Source organism: Polyodon spathula, chromosome 29, assembly GCF_017654505.1.
Source record: "Polyodon spathula isolate WHYD16114869_AA chromosome 29, ASM1765450v1, whole genome shotgun sequence".
Taxonomy (NCBI): Eukaryota; Metazoa; Chordata; class Actinopteri; order Acipenseriformes; family Polyodontidae; genus Polyodon; species Polyodon spathula.
Window position 1 is genome coordinate 1,436,778 of NC_054562.1, and position 20,291 is coordinate 1,457,068.

Consider the following 20,291-nt stretch of genomic DNA (forward strand, 5'->3'; position numbering starts at 1 on the left):
ACCCCGGACAACATCAAAACACACGGAAACCAGTCGACTGACGAGAGACAGAGAGACCAAGACAAGCCAAACAACAACGATTCTTATATTTTATCTTTAGACTCAAGTATTTTATTCCATCTTATTTATTTCACATCGTGTTTCTCAATGCTGTTTGTCTTTCTGTGCCGTGGGGAAGGCTCCAGTCCCGCAGAGTGGTTCAGGAAACTGGCGCCATGTTGGCTCCCCTAGCAGCAGCTCCTGCGTGCAGAACGATAGGCAACTTGAGCCAACATGGCCACCGCCGGGCTGCAGTGTCACCTCTGCGGCAGCGCCGAGACAGAATTGCGTTGTATTGTATTTCCTAAAAAGCACCAAAACTGTAAAACCCTGTTTTCAATCCACTTGTAATTGAAATTAAAAACTGAGAGCTATGTACTGTACGATTTACATTATATATATATATATATATATATATATATATATATATGTATATATATATAACAATGTGAACAGGAATAAAACATTAAAATTTGTGTTTCAATGTTATGTTTGCATTGATGTGTGTGTTTGTGTATAGCAGCTAGACTGGAGCACAGTGTTTGATTGCCAACTATAGCAGCTAGACTAGAGCACAGTGTTTGATTGACTACAGCAGCTAGACTGGAGCACAGTGTTTGATTGCTGACTATAGCAGCTAGACTGGAGCACAGTGTTTGATTGCTTACTATAGCAGCTAGACTGGAGCACAGTGTTTGATTGCTAGCTATAGACTGGAGCACAGTGTTTGATTGACTATAGCAGCTAGACTGGAGCAGTGTTTGATTGACTATAGCAGCTAGACTGGAGCACAGTGTTTGATTGACTATAGCAGCTAGACTGGAGCACAGTGTTTGATTGACTATAGCAGCTAGACTGGAGCACAGTGTTTGATTGATGACTATAGCAGCTAGACTGGAGCACAGTGTTTGATTGTCTATAGCAGCTAGACTGGAGCTATACTATAGCAGCTAGACTGGAGCACAGTGTTTGATTGACTATAGCAGCTAGACTGGAGCACAGTGTTTGATTGCTGTCTATATCAGCTAGACTGGAGCACAGTGTTTGATTGATGGCTATAGCAGCTAGACTAGAGCACAGTGTTTGATTGTCTATAGCAGCTAGACTGGAGCACAGTGTTTGATTGTCTATAGCAGCTAATAAATTTGATGTTTCTATAAAAAAAAAAAATATGATTCATTCCACTCAGAAAAAAAATCTTTATTATAAAAAAAACAAAAACAATATTGCCAAGGTTACATCCAAGTTAAATTTTCAACTTTCATACAAATTGTGGAATAGAAAGATTAAATCTGTTCATTTTATTACTGAAAACAATTTAAAAAAAAAAAAATGACAATTCTGAACAAGGAATAATTAGTGGTAATGTTTAAGTAAAAATGATATTTAGTGTATTATAAACACCCTCTAAAACACCCAAATACATGAAACAACGTGAGCTGAATATCATGCAGCAACTCTCCCATCAAAGCGTGGATATTAAAGGTTGAAAATTGGTCTTTAAAATCTGGATGGCTATGGACAACGCAAAACCACTGAGCTCCTCAAACCCACTGCCTTCCACACTGCAGCCCAGCCCCCAAACCACTGAGCTCCTCAAACCCACTGCCTTCCACACTGCAGCCCAGCCCCCAAACCACTGAGCTCCTCAAACCCACTGCCTTCCACACTGCAGCCCAGCCCCCAAACCACTGAGCTCCTCAAACCCACTGCCTTCCACACTGCAGCCCAGCCCCCAAACCACTGAGCTCCTCAAACCCACTGCCTTCCACACTGCAGCCCAGCCCCCAAACCACTGAGCTTCAAACCCACTGCCTTCCACACTGCAGCCCAGCGCTTTCTCTATCTAACCACTGAGCTCCTCAAACCCACAGAATATTCCACAGATTCACTGAAAGTACAGAAACAGGGCGATATTTGACACATGCAATGGGTTTATTATGATTTTTACAGTATTTTGGCAACGCGCCGATCGCAAGATATGGAATCTAAACTAAAATTATTGAAAATTGGCACAGACTCTGAATGCAAGGAGAGCCGGCTCTGAACTGCACAGTCAAAATGAAAAAGTTGCAACTAGGAATCAGTTTTTTTTTTTTTTTTGGGGGGGGGGGGGGGGGGGGGGGTTGGGGTTAGGGTTGGAAATAATGGATTAAAAAAATTTGTACATAGAATTTTTTCTTGATTCCCCCCTTCAAAATTTGAAAGAAAACTAAAAATCACAAGCGTTTAATTAGTAATGATTGATTGATTAGAGTGATAATCGCAGGTTGTTTGGTTCAACGAGCAACCAAAACTATCATAAAAACACAGATTGTCTCCCTCCACAAAATGTACATTTGAAAATAGCCCCCCACCCCCCCACCCCCCACCCCAAAGAACGCTCCTCCCAGAGTCTGTAAACCAGCTCGGTCTCCCCCCTCCCTATCTAAACAGATACCCCCCAGCCTCCCCATATCTCCAGTAGAGAAAACACAAGCAAGATCATCACCGCATTCCTGGCGTTTGACTAAATGAACTAAAACAGAGAAAGGAGAGAAGGGAAAGAAAGAATAGAGAGAAGGGAATGAGAAAATGAGAGGGAAAGAAAAGGAATGGAGAAAAAGGAGGAGAAAAGGGAACAGAAAGAGAGGACACAAGCGTGTGGCTTTTTTAAACCTGCCGATATCCTCCCCAGGGTTGAATTAAAAGGCCGAGTTTATAAACTAGGTTTCTTTTTCAATTCCCTCTCTTTTGCAGATCAATGCAAAGTGCTTCAAGTCTCTCAAATAATAATAATAAATCGCAGCGGCGAAATTGATTCTCACAACGCAGAGTTTCTGATCTGGAGGCACGACGAACTGTGAACTGATCTTTGTGTTGAAATTTTAATATCCCCCACACACACACACACTCTCTCTCTCTCTCGTTAAACTTCTCCTGCTGTTTCTTTTAGAAAAACACTTTCTTAAAATGTTACCTAAATTCTAGAAATGGCAGTTTGCCAATCCTCTCCTGCCGAACGTAAACACCCCCTACAGGACAGACACTGCTCTTCCACGCATAGGAGAGATTATGTGCATTACCACCCACTGAACAGTAGAGGGCACTGTGGGCAAAAAGTCAAAACAAATCACACACTTGAAGAAACTATGTTTTTACTTGATAATGAAAATAAATTTAAAAAACACATTTTAAAATCAATTTTTTTAAACCCACTATAATAATTTTATAAACTACAATTCTGCGTCGAGATACACTCCCTCTGGTGGCTGCATTCAGTACTGCAGCCTCTGATTACCTCACTGGTTTCAAGCCCCTGGGCAGATACTATATTCTGATTTTTTGGAGGGGTGGATAGATTGATCGAAGGAAGGAGGCAGAGAGAGAGAGAGAGAGAGAGAGAGAGAGAGAACAGAGATTTTTTCTTGAATGAAAGACAGAATGGCTCCTCCTCTTTCAAATCCAGTCCTGTCTTTCTGCTTCTATTTTATTGTATTGATTTCTTGGTTATTTTACACTGGATCTCTCTCCCTCTCCCCCTCGTGTGAGAGTCTAGCGGCAGTGGGCTTGGATTGATAAATCTCTCTGCGAGATGAAGATTATTAGTTTTTCTGTGAAAAGAAAAAAAAGAAAAAATTAGCACCATTTGGACATCTTTACATTTTCCTTCAGCCCCTGAAACTCATTACTGTGGATATATTTATATAGAGAGTTTAGAATAGGGAATCTGCACTGTGTGAGAGTCAATGCACAGTGTGTGCGAGTGAGGGGATATATTTATATAGAGAGTTTAGAATAGGGAATCTGCTCTGTGTGAGAGTCAATGCACAGTGTGTGTGAGTGAGGGGATATATTTATATAGAGAGTTTAGAATAGGGAATCTGCACTGTGTGAGTCAATGCACAGTGTGTGTGAGTGAGGGGATATATTTATATAGAGAGTTTAGAATAGGGAATCTGCACTGTGTGAGAGTCAATGCACAGTGTGTGTGAGTGAGGGGATATATTTATATAGAGAGTTTAGAATAGGGAATCTGCACTGTGTGAGAGTCAATGCACAGTGTGTGTGAGTGAGTGGATATATTTATATAGAGAGTTTAGAATAGGGAATCTGCACTGTGTGAGAGTCAATGCACAGTGTGTGCAAGTGAGTGGATATATTTATATAGAGAGTTTAGAACAGGGAATCTGCACTGTGAGAGTCAATGCACAGTGTGTGCAAGTGAGTGGATATATTTATATAGAGAGTTTAGAACAGGGAATCTGCACTGTGAGAGTCAATGCACAGTGTGTGCAAGTGAGTGGATATATTTATATAGAGAGTTTAGAACAGGGAATCTGCACTGTGTGAGAGTCAATGCACAGTGTGTGTAAGTGAGTGGATATATTTATATAGAGAGTTTAGAATAGGGAATCTGCACTGTGTGAGAGTCAATGCACAGTGTGTGCGAGTGAGGGGATATATTTATATAGAGAGTTTAGAATAGGGAATCTGCACTGTGTGAGAGTCAATGCACAGTGTGAGTGAGTGGATATATTTATATAGAGAGTTTAGAATAGGGAATCTGCACTGTGTGAGAGTCAATGCACAGTGTGTGTGAGTGAGGGGATATATTTATATAGAGAGTTTAGAATAGGGAATCTGCACTGTGTGAGAGTCAATGCAGTGAGTGAGGGGATATATTTATATAGAGAGTTTAGAATAGGGAATCTGCACTGTGTGAGAGTCAATGCACAGTGTGTGTGAGTGAGTGGATATATTTATATAGAGAGTTTAGAACAGGGAATCTGCACTGTGTGAGTCAATGCACAGTGTGTGTGAGTGAGTGGATATATTTATATAGAGAGTTTAGAATAGGGAATCTGCACTGTGTGAGAGTCAATGCACAGTGTGTGTGAGTGAGGGGATATATTTATATAGAGAGTTTAGAATAGGGAATCTGCACTGTGTGAGAGTCAATGCACAGTGTGTGTGAGTGAGGGGATATATTTATATAGAGAGTTTAGAATAGGGAATATGCACTGTGTGAGAGTCAATGCACAGTGTGTGTGAGTGAGTGGATATATTTATATAGAGAGTTTAGAATAGGGAATCTGCACTGTGCGAGAGTCGATGCACAGTGTGTGCAAGTGAGTGGATATATTTATATAGAGAGTTTAGAATAGGGAATCTGCACTGTGTGAGAGTCAATGCACAGTGTGCGCAAGTGAGGGGATATATTTATATAGAGAGTTTAGAATAGGGAATCTGCACTGTGTGAGAGTCAATGCACAGTGTGAGTGAGTGAGTGGATATATTTATATAGAGAGTTTAGAATAGGGAATCTGCACTGTGTGAGAGTCAATGCACAGTGTGTGTGAGTGAGTGGATATATTTATATAGAGTTTAGAATAGGGAATCTGCACTGTGTGAGTCAATGCACAGTGTGTGCAAGTGAGTGGATATATTTATATAGAGTTTAGAATAGGGAATCTGCACTGTGTGAGTCAATGCACAGTGTGTGTGAGTGAGTGGATATATTTATATAGAGTTTAGAATAGGGAATCTGCACTGTGTGAGTCAATGCACAGTGTGTGTGAGTGAGTGGATATATTTATATAGAGAGTTTAGAATAGGGAATCTGCACTGTGTGAGTCAATGCACAGTGTGTGTGAGTGAGTGGATATATTTATATAGAGAGTTTAGAATAGGGAATCTGCACTGTGTGAGAGTCAATGCACAGTGTGTGAGTGAGTGGATATATTTATATAGAGAGTTTAGAATAGGGAATCTGCACTGTGTGAGAGTCAATGCACAGTGTGTGCAAGTGAGTGGATATATTTATATAGAGGGAATCTGCACTGTGTAGAGTGAGTGGATATATTTATATAGAGAGTTTAGAATAGGGAATCTGCACTGTGTGAGAGTCAATGCACAGTGTGTGCAAGTGAGTGGATATATTTATATAGAGAGTTTAGAACAGGGAATCTGCACTGTGAGAGTCAATGCACAGTGTGTGCAAGTGAGTGGATATATTTATATAGAGAGTTTAGAACAGGGAATCTGCACTGTGAGAGTCAATGCGCACTGTGCGAGTGTGAGAGATTAGAATGGGAATCTGCACTGCTGCACAGTGTGCTCAGTGGATATATTTAGATATAAACAGATGCAAAAGCACAGCAAGACAAAAACTTCAAATACAGTTTGATTCAATGCAATAATTCAGAGGGACTCAGTGATCAAACACCATGGAAGAGTCTTATTAAATACATAAAATCCATGTAAGAAGTGACAGAATCCTGGAGTGCAGATTTTGGTCCAGTTTTCAAAGACGCACCAAAAAAATAAATGATAATTCAAAATAGAGGTAGAAATTCAGGGTTAATGTATTATTCCCTGAGGCACTAGATGTGCACGGGAGTGTTCGAGGGCTCAGTGAATAATACATATAAAGTTTGCAACGTTTTCAAAGAACAAAAACCTTCAAATACGGTTTGATTCAATGCTAATTTACTTTAGCTCAGTGATCAAATGAATCATGGAACAGTCTTTATCCATACAATTAACATCACATGTTTTCCTGAAGATATCTAACGGTCGTAGGATTTTATCCCTAAACCTCCGATGTAAAATCGGCACCAACAAAAAAATGAGGTTTTCTATATATATATAGGGATAGGGATTAGAGGGATCGTGTAATATAGCTATATTGGTTATATAGCCCATCAAAAGGGAGTATGTTCTGGGGGGTGCTGACCCAGGACGCAAAAAGGGTTTTGTGTGTCTAAACCTGCCCAAACCTGGATTGCACATCAACTCGTACGAATGATGACTAGGACATTGAGAATTGGGACCACCACTCAAAGACCCTGCCGAGTTAAGGACCGGATCCTTCAGTGAGGGGACGCTCTGAAACTGCAATGCGAGGTATGGTGATTTAATGTAAATATGACTCCTCGATACATTGTTTTGCATATTAATAATAATAATACTAGACTTCATTGAGGGGAGCTCTGAACCCCAGGACTGGGTGCAGCAGCAGCAGAAGGGCTAGTGTGAGTTTCTAACCCTGCTCAAACTCCTGGCTCCTGATCATTGCAATATTAATAATAATAATACTAGACTTCATTGAGGGGAGCTCTGAACGCCAGGACTGGGTGCAGCAGCAGCAGGGCTAGTGTGAGTTTCTAACCCTGCTCAAACTCCTGCCTCCTGATCATTGCAATATTAATAATAATAACACAGACTTCATTGAGGGGAGCTCTGAACCCCAGGACTGGGTGCAGCAGCAGCAGGGCTTTGTGAGTTTCTAACCCTGCTCAAACTCCTGGCTCCTGATCATTGCAATATTAATAATAATAATAGACTTCATTGAGGGGAGCTCTGAACCCCAGGACTGGGTGCAGCAGCAGCAGGGCTAGTGTGAGTTTCTAACCCTGCTCAAACTCCTGCCTCCTGATCATTGCAATATTAATAATAATAATACTAGACTTCATTGAGGGGAGCTCTGAACCCCAGGACTGGGTGCAGCAGTAGCAGCAGGGCTAGTGTGAGTTTCTAACCCTGCTCAAACTATTATGATGAAATACTAACACAGAGAGGACTCGGCTCTGACCCACCGGAGCTGGTGGCAGTCGTTGCAAGCCAAAGCGGGGGATCATTTTACCTATGCTAGAATCAATGACTTCATTGAGGGGAGCTATGAACCCCAGGACTGGGTGCAGCAGCAGCAGGGCTAGTGTGAGTTTCTAACTCTGCTCAAACTCCTGCCTCCTGATCATTGCAATATTAATAATAATAGTCTTCATTGAGGGGAGCTCTGAACCCCAGGACTGGGTGCAGCAGCAGGGCTAGTGTGAGTTTCTAACCCTGCTCAAACTCCTGCCTCCTGATCATTGCAATATTAATAATAATAATACTAGACTTCATTGAGGGGAGCTCTGAACCCCAGGACTGGGTGCAGCAGCAGCAGCAGGGCTAGTGTGAGTTTCTAACCCTGCTCAAACTCCTGCCTCCTGATCATTGCAATTATTAATAATAATACTAGACTTCATTGAGGGGAGCTCTGAACCCCAGGACTGGGTGCAGCAGCAGCAGCAGGGCTAGTGTGAGTTTCTAACCCTGCTCAAACTCCTGCCTCCTGATCATTGCAATATTAATAATAATAATACTAGACTTCATTGAGGGGAGCTCTGAACCCCAGGACTGGGTGCAGCAGCAGCAGCAGGCTAGTGTGAGTTTCTAACCCTGCTCAAACTCCTGCCTCCTGATCATTGCAATATTAATAATAATAATACTAGACTTCATTGAGGGGAGCTCTGAACCCCAGGACTGGGTACAGCAGCAGCAGCAGAAGGGCTAGGGTGAGTTTCTAACCCTGCTCAAACTCCTGCCTCCTGATCATTGCAATATTAATAATAATAATACTAGACTTCATTGAGGGGAGCTCTGAACCCCAGGACTGGGTGCAGCAGCAGCAGGGCTAGTGTGAGTTTCTAACCCTGCTCAAACTCCTGGCTCCTGATCATTGCAATATTAATAATAATAATACTAGACTGCATTGAGCGGAGCTCTGAACTCCCAGGACTGGGTGCAGCAGCAGCAGCAGCAGGGCTAGTGTGAGTTTCTAACCCTGCTCAAACTCCTGCCTCCTGATCGAGGGGGGAGTGGTTTACAGGAAGGGGAGGGTCTCTCGTGTGAAGACGGTATCAGGAGATCACTGGGGTGGAGGTAGTTAGAGCGACAGAGGAGGGAAGGAGAGAACAGGGAGGCACAGAAGTAAGAGGCAGGCAAGAAATGAAAGGGGGAGAATGAAAGGAGAAAGAAGATGGAGTGAGCGAGACAGAGTGTGTGTTTAGCAGGTGATGTCATGCGATGGGGTCGGGGGGGGGGCGCGGTGGGTGACTAGTACCATGCACGGGGGGGGGAGGGAGGAAGAGGAGGAGTCTAACCATCATAGGAGTCAGCCAGGTGAGCCAGAGAACCACTACTGCCTCCGAGCCCTTGAGAGAGAGAGAGAGAGAGAGAGAGAGGAGAGAGAGGAGAGGAGAGAGAGAGAGAGGGGGGGAGGGAGAGAAGAGGAGGTTCAGCTCAACGTGCAGAGAGAGTGGGGGGGTTTCTACTGTCCCATTGAAGTTATTATTGGTCCCAACCCCAAAGATCTTTCATAGGAAGGAAGGAATAATAAACAGTGTGGTTAGTAGAAGTGAAAGTGAGGAGGAGACCATGAGGCCAGTACAATACCCCTCTGCTAGCTGATTACACCCCCCTCACCAGAATCACACCCTCCCCTCCGCATGCATCAAATGGACCAGTCCAGGCCTCCCCTCCTCACAATTGAATCAGTACAGCCCCAGCTACAACTACAGTTCCCAGCATGCCTTCTCATCTGCAGCAGCGGCAAGGGATGCTGGGAGCTGTGGTTCTTTGCCGACAACAAGCTACAGTGTGGCTTTGAATGCATCATGATAGGTCTGTAACCCCCCTCTGCCTCCCAGCCCCGCCCCCTTCCTCTTACCTGCATGTGGTCACGTTCAGACAAGTCAATGGACCGGTTCCGGTCTCGCTGGTCCAGAGTGGAATAAGCCTCTGCAGAGACGAAAAATAATTTATAAACCAGAAGAAAGGTGGAGGACAGTGTAGCACCCCCCCCCCCACCATGCCTGCCCAAGCTCCTCACCTGGGCCCAAGTCATTCATGGGAATCATGTCTCTGTCTCCCTTCTCACCTGCACAAGGGAAAAGACGAGACAGTCAAATCAGGATTAGTACAATGGAACAGTTGAGTGCTGCGGCCACTCGTCTCCCCTCTCACCTGCTCTCCGGTCCATGAGGGGCAGTGTGCTGTCCTCATACCCCTGGCTCCGGGGGGCGGGGTTCAGATTCACCATGAAGTCAGTTTTCTTCCAGCCCTCCTTCTCCAGGGGCTTGCGCAGCTCCTTGTACCCCCAAACTGTCTGCAGCACGAGCCCCGCGCCCCGAACCTCCTTGTCTGTGCGATTGCTGAGAGGAGAGACACAGTTTAGGATGTAAAACACAGACACAGGACAACATGTCGTCTCTCCCTGTTCCCCTCTCCCCCTCTGTCTTCATTCCTCTCACTCTCTTACCCGTCCTTGTTGATCAGCACCAGTTTCTCGATCCCCTGCGCCTCTCTCAGTTTCTTGGCTGCCTCCAGGTTGTTCAGCAGGACCTCGTTCATGGTGCTCAGCAGAGACACGGTCGTTTCCTCACTCAGATTCTTCGCTGGCTGCTGCTGCCCTCCTGGAAGGTTCCGCACTAAATTGGCCATCGCGTGCTTCCCTGGGAGGAGACAAGGACATCATCGTCACAACAATGCTGCTGAATAATGTTCCCTTGTTAACATATTGAATTGCACCCCCTCTATATAGAATGAACTGATTCAGCTTTATAGAGTCCAGTGAAAGCTGCTGAATAATGTATTGTATTGCCCTGTATTAATGCATTGTGTTATACTGGATTGTATTGCCCTGTGTTCATACTGCTCTCTCACCGATGAGCTCTCTGTTCCTCCCATCGATGGCCAGGTTCCTTAGAGCCCCCGACACCCCCCTCACCACCCTGTCCTGGGGGTGCTCCAGCAGCTCCGCGATGCTAGACAGCCCTTTCTCCTGACGCACCATCGCACGGATATACCTCCCGTACTGCAGGGGGCGACACAGGAGAGGAGGAGGAGTCATTCACAACCACGCACACACTAAATACTGTTAGAAATACTAACAATGCAGACAGGATACCTCCTGTACAGCAAAACTGTTTGTATCCACGCAAGGCAGTCATGGATTTTCTTGGTGCAAGTTACACTCCCAGAGACAGAGAGACACACACACACACACACACACGAGTGAGTGTCAACAACAACTCTACACAGATACCTCCTGTACACCAAACTGGTGTGTGTCTCTCTCTGTGTGTGGTGTCTTGGTGCTGTCTCGCTCCTTCAGAGAGAGAGAGAGACACAAAAAAAAAAACACAGACATACAGATGTGTGTTGTGTGTGAACACAGCAAGACACACACACACACACACAGAGACACACACACACACACTCTCTGTGTGACACATAGAGATACAGAGACACACACACACAGAGAGACACACAGAGACACAGAGAGACAGAGAGAGAGACACACACACACACAAAAACACACAGAGATACAGAGACACACACACACAGAGACACACACAGAGAGAGAGCGACAGAGAGAGAGAGAGAGACAGATGTGCACCACAGGTCTCTTCTCGCTCTCCTCAGCAGCTCTCGTTTTCACACAGCAGATACAGAGACAGACACACACAGACAGAGAGAAGCGAGGTGGGTCTCACCGTCCACCTCCCTGCACACAGAGTTCTGAAGAGCTCCAGCAGCAGCCTCCAGCACCGCAGGGTTTTTCGACACTGTGCTCCAGAGACGTGTACATAGCACAATCAAAGGCTGTGCTCAGCTAGCTGCTATACCCTGAGATCAAAGAGAGTTTTCCAGTCTTCAACCACTACAGCAACCAATACACACTGTGCTCCAGTCTAGCTGCTATAGTCAATCAAACACTGTTCTCCAGTCTAGCTGATATAGTCAATCAAACACTGTGCTCCAGTCTAGCTGCTATAGTCAATCAAACACTGTGCTCCAGTCTAGCTGCTATAGTCAATCAAACACTGTGCTCCAGTCTAGCTGCTATAGTCAGCAATCAAACACTGTGCTCCAGTCTAGCTGCTATAGTCAATCAAACACTGTGCTCCAGTCTAGCTGCTATAGTCAATCAAACACTGTGCTCCAGTCTAGCTGCTATAGCCAGCAATCAAACACTGTGCTCCAGTCTAGCTGCTATAGTCAGCAATCAAACACTGTGCTCCAGTCTAGCTGCTATAGTCAATCAAACACTGTGCTCCAGTCTAGCTGCTATAGTCAAATCAAAACACTGTGCTCCAGTCTAGCTGCTATAGTCAATCAAACACTGTGCTCCAGTCTAGCTGCTATAATCAAACACTGTGCTCCAGTCTAGCTGCTATAGTCAGCAATCAAACACTGTGCTCCAGTCTAGCTGCTATAACAATCAAACACTGTGCTCCAGTCTAGCTGCTATAGTCAATCAAACACTGTGCTCCAGTCTAGCTGCTATAGTCAGCAATCAAACACTGTGCTCCAGTCTAGCTGCTATAGTCAATCAAACACTGTGCTCCAGTCTAGCTGCTATAGCCAGCAATCAAACACTGTGCTCCAGTCTAGCTGCTATAGTCAATCAAACACTGTGCTCCAGTCTAGCTGCTACAGTATATAAATGAAGTTAGGTCTACCTTTTGCCGGTGCTGAGCGTTTTGGAATATCAATGACTTCTGTGCTGTAATCCTCAGTGTTACTCAATTCCTGCTAATCAAATTAAACAGCAGTGTGCTGTATACTGGGGATCTGAGAGCCAGCTAATTTAATACAGTCTAGTCTAGTCTAACAGCACTGTACTGGGGATCTGAGAGCCAGCTAATTCAATACAGTCTAGTCTAGAGCACTCAGTGCTGTACTGGGGATCTGAGAGCCAGCTAATTCAATACAGTCTAGTCTAGTGTAACAGCACTGTACTGTAAACATCAGACTGGTCTTAACACTGAAAGTGACTTTATATTAATCAGATTGGAGCAAACAAATACAAATCAAGATTAAGAGTTTTTACAGCACAGCCAAGTTGAGGAGGAAGGTAACAAAACTCACCTTCAGCAAACCACGCGTCTACCTCACCAGGAAAGAGAAAATAAGAGGGAAGAATTGAAGATGAGAAATCTGTAGCAAAAAAGCAAAATAAAAAAAACAGGCCCCCCCAGACTGACCCCCCCACCCCTGCCAGAAGCAGCAAGCAAGAAAACCAGTAAAGAAACCAACCACCAACACCACCCTTAAACTGGGACCAGCTCCTCATCCCAGTGGAGATCAGTAAAGCCAGACAAAGCTGCAGTTCCCTTCTCTGCCTGTAGAGTGTGAGGGGGCGCTGTTGCTCAATCAGAACAGCATATTCCTCCAAAATAAGGATGCAGCCCAAAATCTTCCTACCCTCAATTTGAGGAAATAAATCTGCATTTATAAAAGGTGCACCCTCGAAATCACGCACAGGGAGGCAGTCTGTGGCCGTCACAGAGCATCGCAGTTCTGTGCGCATTCTCATTACTCTTGCTTTGTCTCTTCCTCGGCAGGTCGGTGTCTGCGATCCCAGTCATTATTTTATTACTGTAACATCTCAAAGCTCTGCAGGTGTCTGTGATATTCTCTGAGACTTCTCTAGAGACCTGTGCTTGACGTCTTTTTGATGATGTGGGACAGGGTCCAGACATCGGACTGGAAAGGGAACACTAATGTTGGACCTGGTCCCACACAGGACCGCAAAGGGTTAAAATTGTTTGCAATTCCTAAACAAAGCTGCAGGTTAAGTTTCTTAGAAAACGTTAGTTAACTTGAAAACAAAATAATTAGTTGAGTGTGGTGTGTGTGTGCCTCCGTGCCCCCCCCCCCCCCTCACCCTCACCTTTGCCCTTCTTGCTGCCGAAGCAGCTGGCTCGCTGGGTCCCGTTGGTGTTCGGGGATTGCCCGAGGAGCGCGTTGTTCTCCTGGTAGCGCTCGTGTCCTGGGACCTCCTTGTGCACCTGATAGGACAGGTTTCGGAGCAGACACACGCAGTTCTCAACCAGCTGAGACAGAGAGAGAGAATCAAATATTCATTCAGGCAGACAGTTCAAAACAAGTCGAGAAAGACAAAGATCTCAATGATAGGAAAAAAAAGAAATATAGGAAAATAAAGTCCTACCTCCCCTCTCCAGCCCCCTTCACTCTCCTCATTCCTCCAATCCCCTCTACCCTCCTCCCTCAGTGCTCCCCTCTCCACTCACCCCTGCGGGGAGGTGGGGGGTACCCCCATCCCCTTTGGGGGAGTCTCAACCCCAGTGGGGAGTGCGGGGTGGGTTGGGGGGTGATCAGGGGGGCCCTCCCCTCCCCCTCTACTCCTCCCCTCTCCCCCACCTTGTTGTCTACGTCCTGGCGGTTGATCTGTGACTGCACGATGTACATGAGCGCATCCACCAGCCCGCTGCACTCCCTCAGCTTCCTGCGCGCCTCGCTGCGCTCCGAACTCACATTCCTGAGAGCAAGAGAGAGAGAGAGGGGGAAAGAGATCAAACACTATTCTAGCCACAAACACACACTGCTCTCCCCGCTGCACAGCAGTGTGATCCAGTCCTGCTTTCACTAGGAGTTTAATAATCAGACTCCCGCTGCACAGCAGTGTGATCCACTCCTGCTTTCACTGTTACCTAGAGTTTAATAACCAGGACTGGGTGGGGGAACCCCAAACAGCTTGCTGTGCAATAGGAGTCCGATTCCCAGCACTGCAGCGTGTCTGGGTTTGGAGCCCCCTCTCTCTCCCCTCCTCGTACCTCAGGCAGCCGGCAGTGTTGGTGAGGGCCGTCTCCCACTCTATGTGTCTGGGCTTGGAATCTTCGTTCTGCTCCCTCTCCCACCCCGACCGCGGCACCATGACCTCGTCAGAGAGAGCGTGCAGCGCGTGATCCACGATCTCCATCTTAACAGAGTCGTGAGAGGAGAGGTTCCACAGGGTGCCTGAGAGCGAGAGAGTGCGCAAGGTTCCACAGGGAGGAGCTCTCTAGAGAAGGAAGTTACCGGACTCCTCAATTCTCTCATGGTTTGACGTGTCTCTTGGTCCAAGCTTTTTGTTGACGTGCAGTAAACTCACACTAGCCCTGCTGCTGCACCCAGTCCTGGGGTTCAGAGCTCCCCTCAATGAAATCTAGTATTATATATTGCAGTGGCAAGGAGGGGGTGCAGGGCTGGGCTCCTCTCCTCACCTGTGATGCAGTCAGTGAGGTCCTGGTCTCTCGCTTTCCTCAGCAGTCTCACGAGGGCCGGCACTCCGTCGCAGTTCTTGATCGCCACCTTGTTATCTCCCTCCCGTCCGAAGGAGATGTTTTTCAGGGCCCCGCAGGCGCTGTAGTGCACGTCTTTTTTGGGGTGATCCAGGAGGCCGACCAGCGCGGGGATCCCCTTCAAACGACGGACGTCAGATTTCATCTGAGAGAGACAGTGAGAGAAGGAAGAGAGGGGTAGAGAGAGAGAGGGGTCATGTACACAGTTTATATTTGACAGATCCCTGCTTTCTCCCAGGCGCACAGGTGTCACAGGGCAGCAGACAGGGTTACAATGCAAGCGTCATGTTTAAACAAAGTGCAGTTTACAGCAAGCGCTGATAATATTAGCAGTGCAATCGATCGATTATTGAAGTGCGAGGTGCTGCAGGGAAGGTGGTGTATTGATCCGAGTATTGCCCTTTTAACTCAGTTCTGTGTCTGTTACTGAACGCGCAGTGCTGCCAGACTGACTGCTGATCGATCGGTTACCTTGTCGTTCTGGAAGGTGAGGTGCTGTAGGAAGGCGGCTGCGTTGGATTTCACGGGGTCCAGTCGATAGTTCAGCATGGCAATCACCTCGGGGAGCTCCGGCTGCCTCCAGTTTTGGGGCGCCCCCCCCTTCCGCAGCGTGCCGTCCAGACTGGCCATGCTGCCCCGCTCCGCCTGGGCCAGAGGGGCGTTGCTGCTCCAGTAATAGGGGTCCCCTCCCCCCATGTCATTGTCCAGGGTGTCCTCATAGCTCCTGCACACACAGAGAGACAGTTAGTGGGTTACACGGCTGCACCAGTAACAGGGGTCCCCATCTCACTGTCCTCACAGCACCTCGAGAGGAGGCAGCAAGAAAGAGAAAGAGGGGAGGGGTACCTGAGCCTGCGGCGGGGGTCCAGCGTGCCCCCTGTGCTCCTCAGCGTCATGCTGGGGTAGTCCCGGGAGCCCCCCAGGCCAGGGGCCAGGCCATAGTCCAGGTCCTCGTATCCCAGGCTCCTCTGGTCATCCTCCAGCCCGTACGGCTCGTGGACGAATCTTTCGGGGTGCCCCCCTCGGCTCAGCTCCAAGTTGCTCCCCATGCGCACCTGCGGCTGGGCTGCGTACGGGTCGGCCTGCCTGCTGGGGGCCCGGTACCCCGCATCCAGAGTGCGGTACCCCTCTGCGGGCCTGAGAGAGAGAAAGAGAGGAGAGAAACACATTGGTCAGGACAGAGCTCATCAAATCAGAACCACACAACAGAGAGAGAGAGGGGGAGTGAGAGGAAAGGGGGAAGGAGAGGAATATATCAGAAGCACACAACACTGGATCAGAACAGACTGGCGCAAAGAGCGAGCAGAGAGAGAAAGAGAAGAGAGAGGGAAGACAGATCTATCAGAACCACACAACAATGGATCAGAACAGACTGGCGCAGAGGGCGAGCAGAGAGAGAAAGAGAAGAGGGAAGAGATCTATCAGAAGCACACAACACTGGATCAGAACAGACTGGCGCAAAGAGCGAGCAGAGAGAAAGAGAAGAGAGAGGGAAGACAGATCTATCAGAAGCACACAACACTGGATCAGAACAGACTGGCGCAGAGAGAGAGACAGACAGGAATCTCTCAGAAGCATCGCTCCAGTCACCCCTCCCTCACCTGTATCTCTCATCCATGTGTTGCATTCTCGAGAGGCTGGCGTAGGCCTCCGAGGGGGGGCCGGGCCGGTAGCTGTTGGTTTCCCCGTAGCCCCCCCCTCCCCGCGGGTAACCCCCTGCGGAGTCTGCGTAGTGGTAGTTTCGGGGTACGGTGGCGGTGCCCGGGGGTCCCATGTACATGTTTCCCCCAGGTGGGGCGGGAGTGGGGGTCCCTCCTCCTCGGTACATGCGCTCCAGCGTGGCCGTGTAGCCCCCACCGTTCCCCGGACCCCCCCCGCCCTGCATGGAGCCCCCTGAAAAGCCGTTGCCCCCCTGGATCGAGCCGTCCAGGGAGAGGGCGTCTGAGACAGAGGGGATCACTGTGCGAGTCGTGACCGTCTTTACAACCTTCTTCACCTGGGGGGGGGGGGGAGAAATTACATACAAAACCACAGCACAGCTTCTTGTAGTTTAAGAACTACAGCTCCCAGCATCCCTCGCCACATGCATGCTGGGAGCTGTAGTCCTAGCCCAGGCAGTATCTACTTCACTGTAAATAAATACAAGACCACCACTCACTCATCGCAGTTAAAAAATAAATAAATAAAAAATTACAGCTCCCAGAAACCCTTGCCACAGCTGCAGAGGCATGCTGGGAGCTGTAGTCTTAGCTAGAGCTGTGAAACCACTAGCCATGCGTGGGGAGAGGTTTTCTAACCCCGACACGGCATCCTTACCGTGGTCTCCGTCCTGCGCGTGGTCCCGTCGTCCGACGTTTCCACGGAAACAACGGAGGCGGGCAGGTCGGGATCCTCCTCCATCGTGACCGTCTCCTCCACGAAGTGGCCCGGGTCCAACATCCTGGTCAGAGTGCTGTACTGCTGTGGCTGGCAGGCGGACACAAGAAGTGAAGATTCAGGGACAGTACAGGGCTGGCTCTGACTGGTTCACTTGATGCTGGGGTGCTGTAACCCTGGCGACGCTGGGATGTTCTGTTGCCAAGCCTCCCTGTGCAGGACTGACTCCCACATGGAAATCTCATAATGATTCTCAGCACAGTCTAACTGCGATTACAGGCTGAAGCGTTTGAATCACGTTTGAACTCCAGTATTAAAAACCATTTAAATGCTCATTGCGTTCGGAGTGCAGCTTATTAATGTGGTTCTGAACAGAGCTGGTAATCAGACTCCTATTGCACATCAGTGTGATCCAGTCCAGGTTTCACTACCAGCTTGATCAGCCCCCAGTGTGTCTAGGTAACAAGCTCAGGTGTGTCTTATTATTAAACTCCTAGTGAAAGCAGGTCTGGATCACACTGCTGTGCAGCGGGAGTCTCATTCCCAGCCCTGTACATTAAAAAGTACTGGGCTCCATTCTCAGCTTTCAGTTAAAGCAAACGCTATGTCCTGCACAGAGCTCTCAGAATCCTGTCTGAACTACAGCAGTTCAGAGCCGTTATTAACTGCCCCTCCCCACCTGCAACACTGCCCCCTACTGGATAGGAGACACCGCAGGAAGAAATATATATAAACCTGAATACAGCCATCTTGAACCATTATTAACCTGCCCCCTTCCTGCAACACTCTGCCTTCTAGTGGATGGAAGCAATATGACACTGAACAGGTGTTGTGCTTCTTACACCCACTAGAGGGCAGAGTACGGCACATGGTGTGAGATGGCTGTGAAAATCAGGTATAATAAAACTCAAGACCCAGTTGGGCTCCATTCTCAGCAGCTCTGCTTGTCACTTCTCTGAGGAGGACTGCAGATCTCACAGGTCAGAGTGTTATAAGAACAAAGTTTACAAACGAGAGGAGGCCATTCGGCCCATCTTGCTCGTTTGGTTGTTAGTAGCTTATTGATCCCAGAATCTCATCAAGCAGCTTCCTGAAGGATCCCAGGGTGTCAGCTTCAACAACATTACTGGGGTGTTGATTCCAGACCCTCACAATTTTCTGTGTAAAAAAGTGCCTCCTATTTTCTGTTCTGAATGCCCCTTTGTCTAATCTCCATTTGTGACCCCTGGTCCTTGTTTCTTTTTTCAGGTCAAAAAAGTCCCTTGGGTCGACACTGTCAATACCTTTTAGAATTTTGAATGCTTGAATTAGGTCGCCACGTAGTCTTCTTTGTTCAAGACTGAACAGATTAAATTCTTTTAGCCTGTCTGCATATGACATGCCTTTTAAGCCCGGAATAATTCTGGTCGCTCTTCTTTGCACTCTTTCTGGAGCAGCAATATCTTTTTTATAGCGAGGTGACCAGAACTGCACACAATATTCAAGATGAGGTCTTACTAGTGCATTGTACAGTTTTAACATTACTTCCCTTGATTTAAATTCAACACTTTTCACAATGTATCCAAGCATCTTGTTAGCCTTTTTTATAGCTTCCCCACATTGCCTAGATGAAGACATTTCTGAGTCAACAAAAACTCCTAGGTCTTTTTCATAGATTCCTTCTCCAATTTCAGTATCTCCCATATGATATTTATAATGTACATTTTTATTTCCTGTGTGCAGTACCTTACACTTTTCTCTATTAAATGTCATTTGCCATGTGTCTGCCCAGTTTTGAATCTTGTCTAGATCATTTTGAATGACCTTTGCTGCTGCAACAGTGTTTGCCACTCCTCCTACTTTTGTGTCGTCTGCAAATTTAACAAGTCTGCTTACTATACGAGAATCTAAATCATTAATGTAGATTAGGAATAGCAGAGGACCTAATACTGATCCCTGTGGTACACTGCTGGTTACCACACTCCATTCTGAGGCTTTGTTTTTTACCTGTTAATCACTCCCTAATCCATGTAATGTGTTTCCTTGAATCCCAACTGCATTCAGTTTGAGAATTAATCTTTTGTGCTGGACTTTGTCAAAAGCTTTCTGGAAATCTAAATAAACCATGTCATATGTTTTGCAATTATCGATGTTGCAGCCTCAAAAAAATCGAGCAAGTTAGTTAGACACGATCTCCCTTTCCTAAAACCATGTTGACTGTCTCCCAGGACCCTGTTACCATATAGGTAATTTTCCATTTTGGATCTTATTATAGTTTCCATAAGTTTGCATATAATAGAAGTCAGGCTTACTGGTCTGTAGTTACCTGGTTCAGTTTTGTTTCCCTTTTTGTGGATCGGTATTACGTTTGCAATTTTCCAGTCTGTCGGTACCACCCCTGTGTCAACAGACTGCTGCATGATCTTGGTTAGCGGTTTGTAAATTACTTCTTTCATTTCTTTGAGTACTATTGGGAGGATCTCATCTGGCCCAGGGGGATTTGTTTATTTTAAGAGCTCCTAGTCCATTTAACACTTCTGCCTCAGTTATGCTAAAGTTATTTAAAACTGGATGACATGTGGGGCATGTTGTCCGTATCTTCCTTTGTAAAAACTTGTGAAAAGTAATCGTTTAATATATTTGCTATTTTTTTCTTCATCTACGATTGCCAAAGAACTACAGCTCCCAGCATCCCTCACCATTGCCACATGCACAGAGGCATGCTGGGAGCTGTAGTCCTAGCTAGGTGTGCAATACCTCACTGTGTATCAGTGAATCGCGAGGCTTTCTTTGCTTGTATAGTAGAAGTCTATCGTTTCAGATACTAAATTACAGCACGGCTCACAGAGTTGGTTCTCAAATGAACGCAGCGGGTTTTAAAGCTGGTATGAACACACACACACACACACACACACACACACACTACGGGTCCAGGGAGGAGCGGGCGACACAAACACACACACGAGAGTGGACGCAAGGCAAGTCTATCTGAAGTCT

General features: G+C 46.8%; 2 protein-coding genes across 2 annotated transcripts in view; both read right to left on the reverse strand.

The window, feature by feature from the left end:
- Positions 1-20,291, reverse strand: part of LOC121302114 (hemicentin-2-like) — a 250,009-nt gene that overhangs the window by 171,448 nt on the left and 58,270 nt on the right. The window lies entirely within an intron of this gene.
- On the reverse strand, positions 2,229-17,428 carry LOC121302282 (catenin delta-1-like). The gene is given in 18 exon segments (XM_041232138.1): positions 2,229-3,632; positions 9,518-9,588; positions 9,680-9,727; positions 9,814-10,001; positions 10,109-10,301; positions 10,513-10,663; positions 11,346-11,366; positions 11,368-11,464; positions 12,290-12,376; positions 12,720-12,741; positions 13,529-13,691; positions 14,020-14,137; positions 14,433-14,616; positions 14,862-15,084; positions 15,411-15,663; positions 15,786-16,076; positions 16,541-16,935; positions 17,256-17,428. Coding segments are annotated over 18 exon segments (2,637 nt in total). The 5' UTR covers positions 17,379-17,428; the 3' UTR covers positions 2,229-3,623.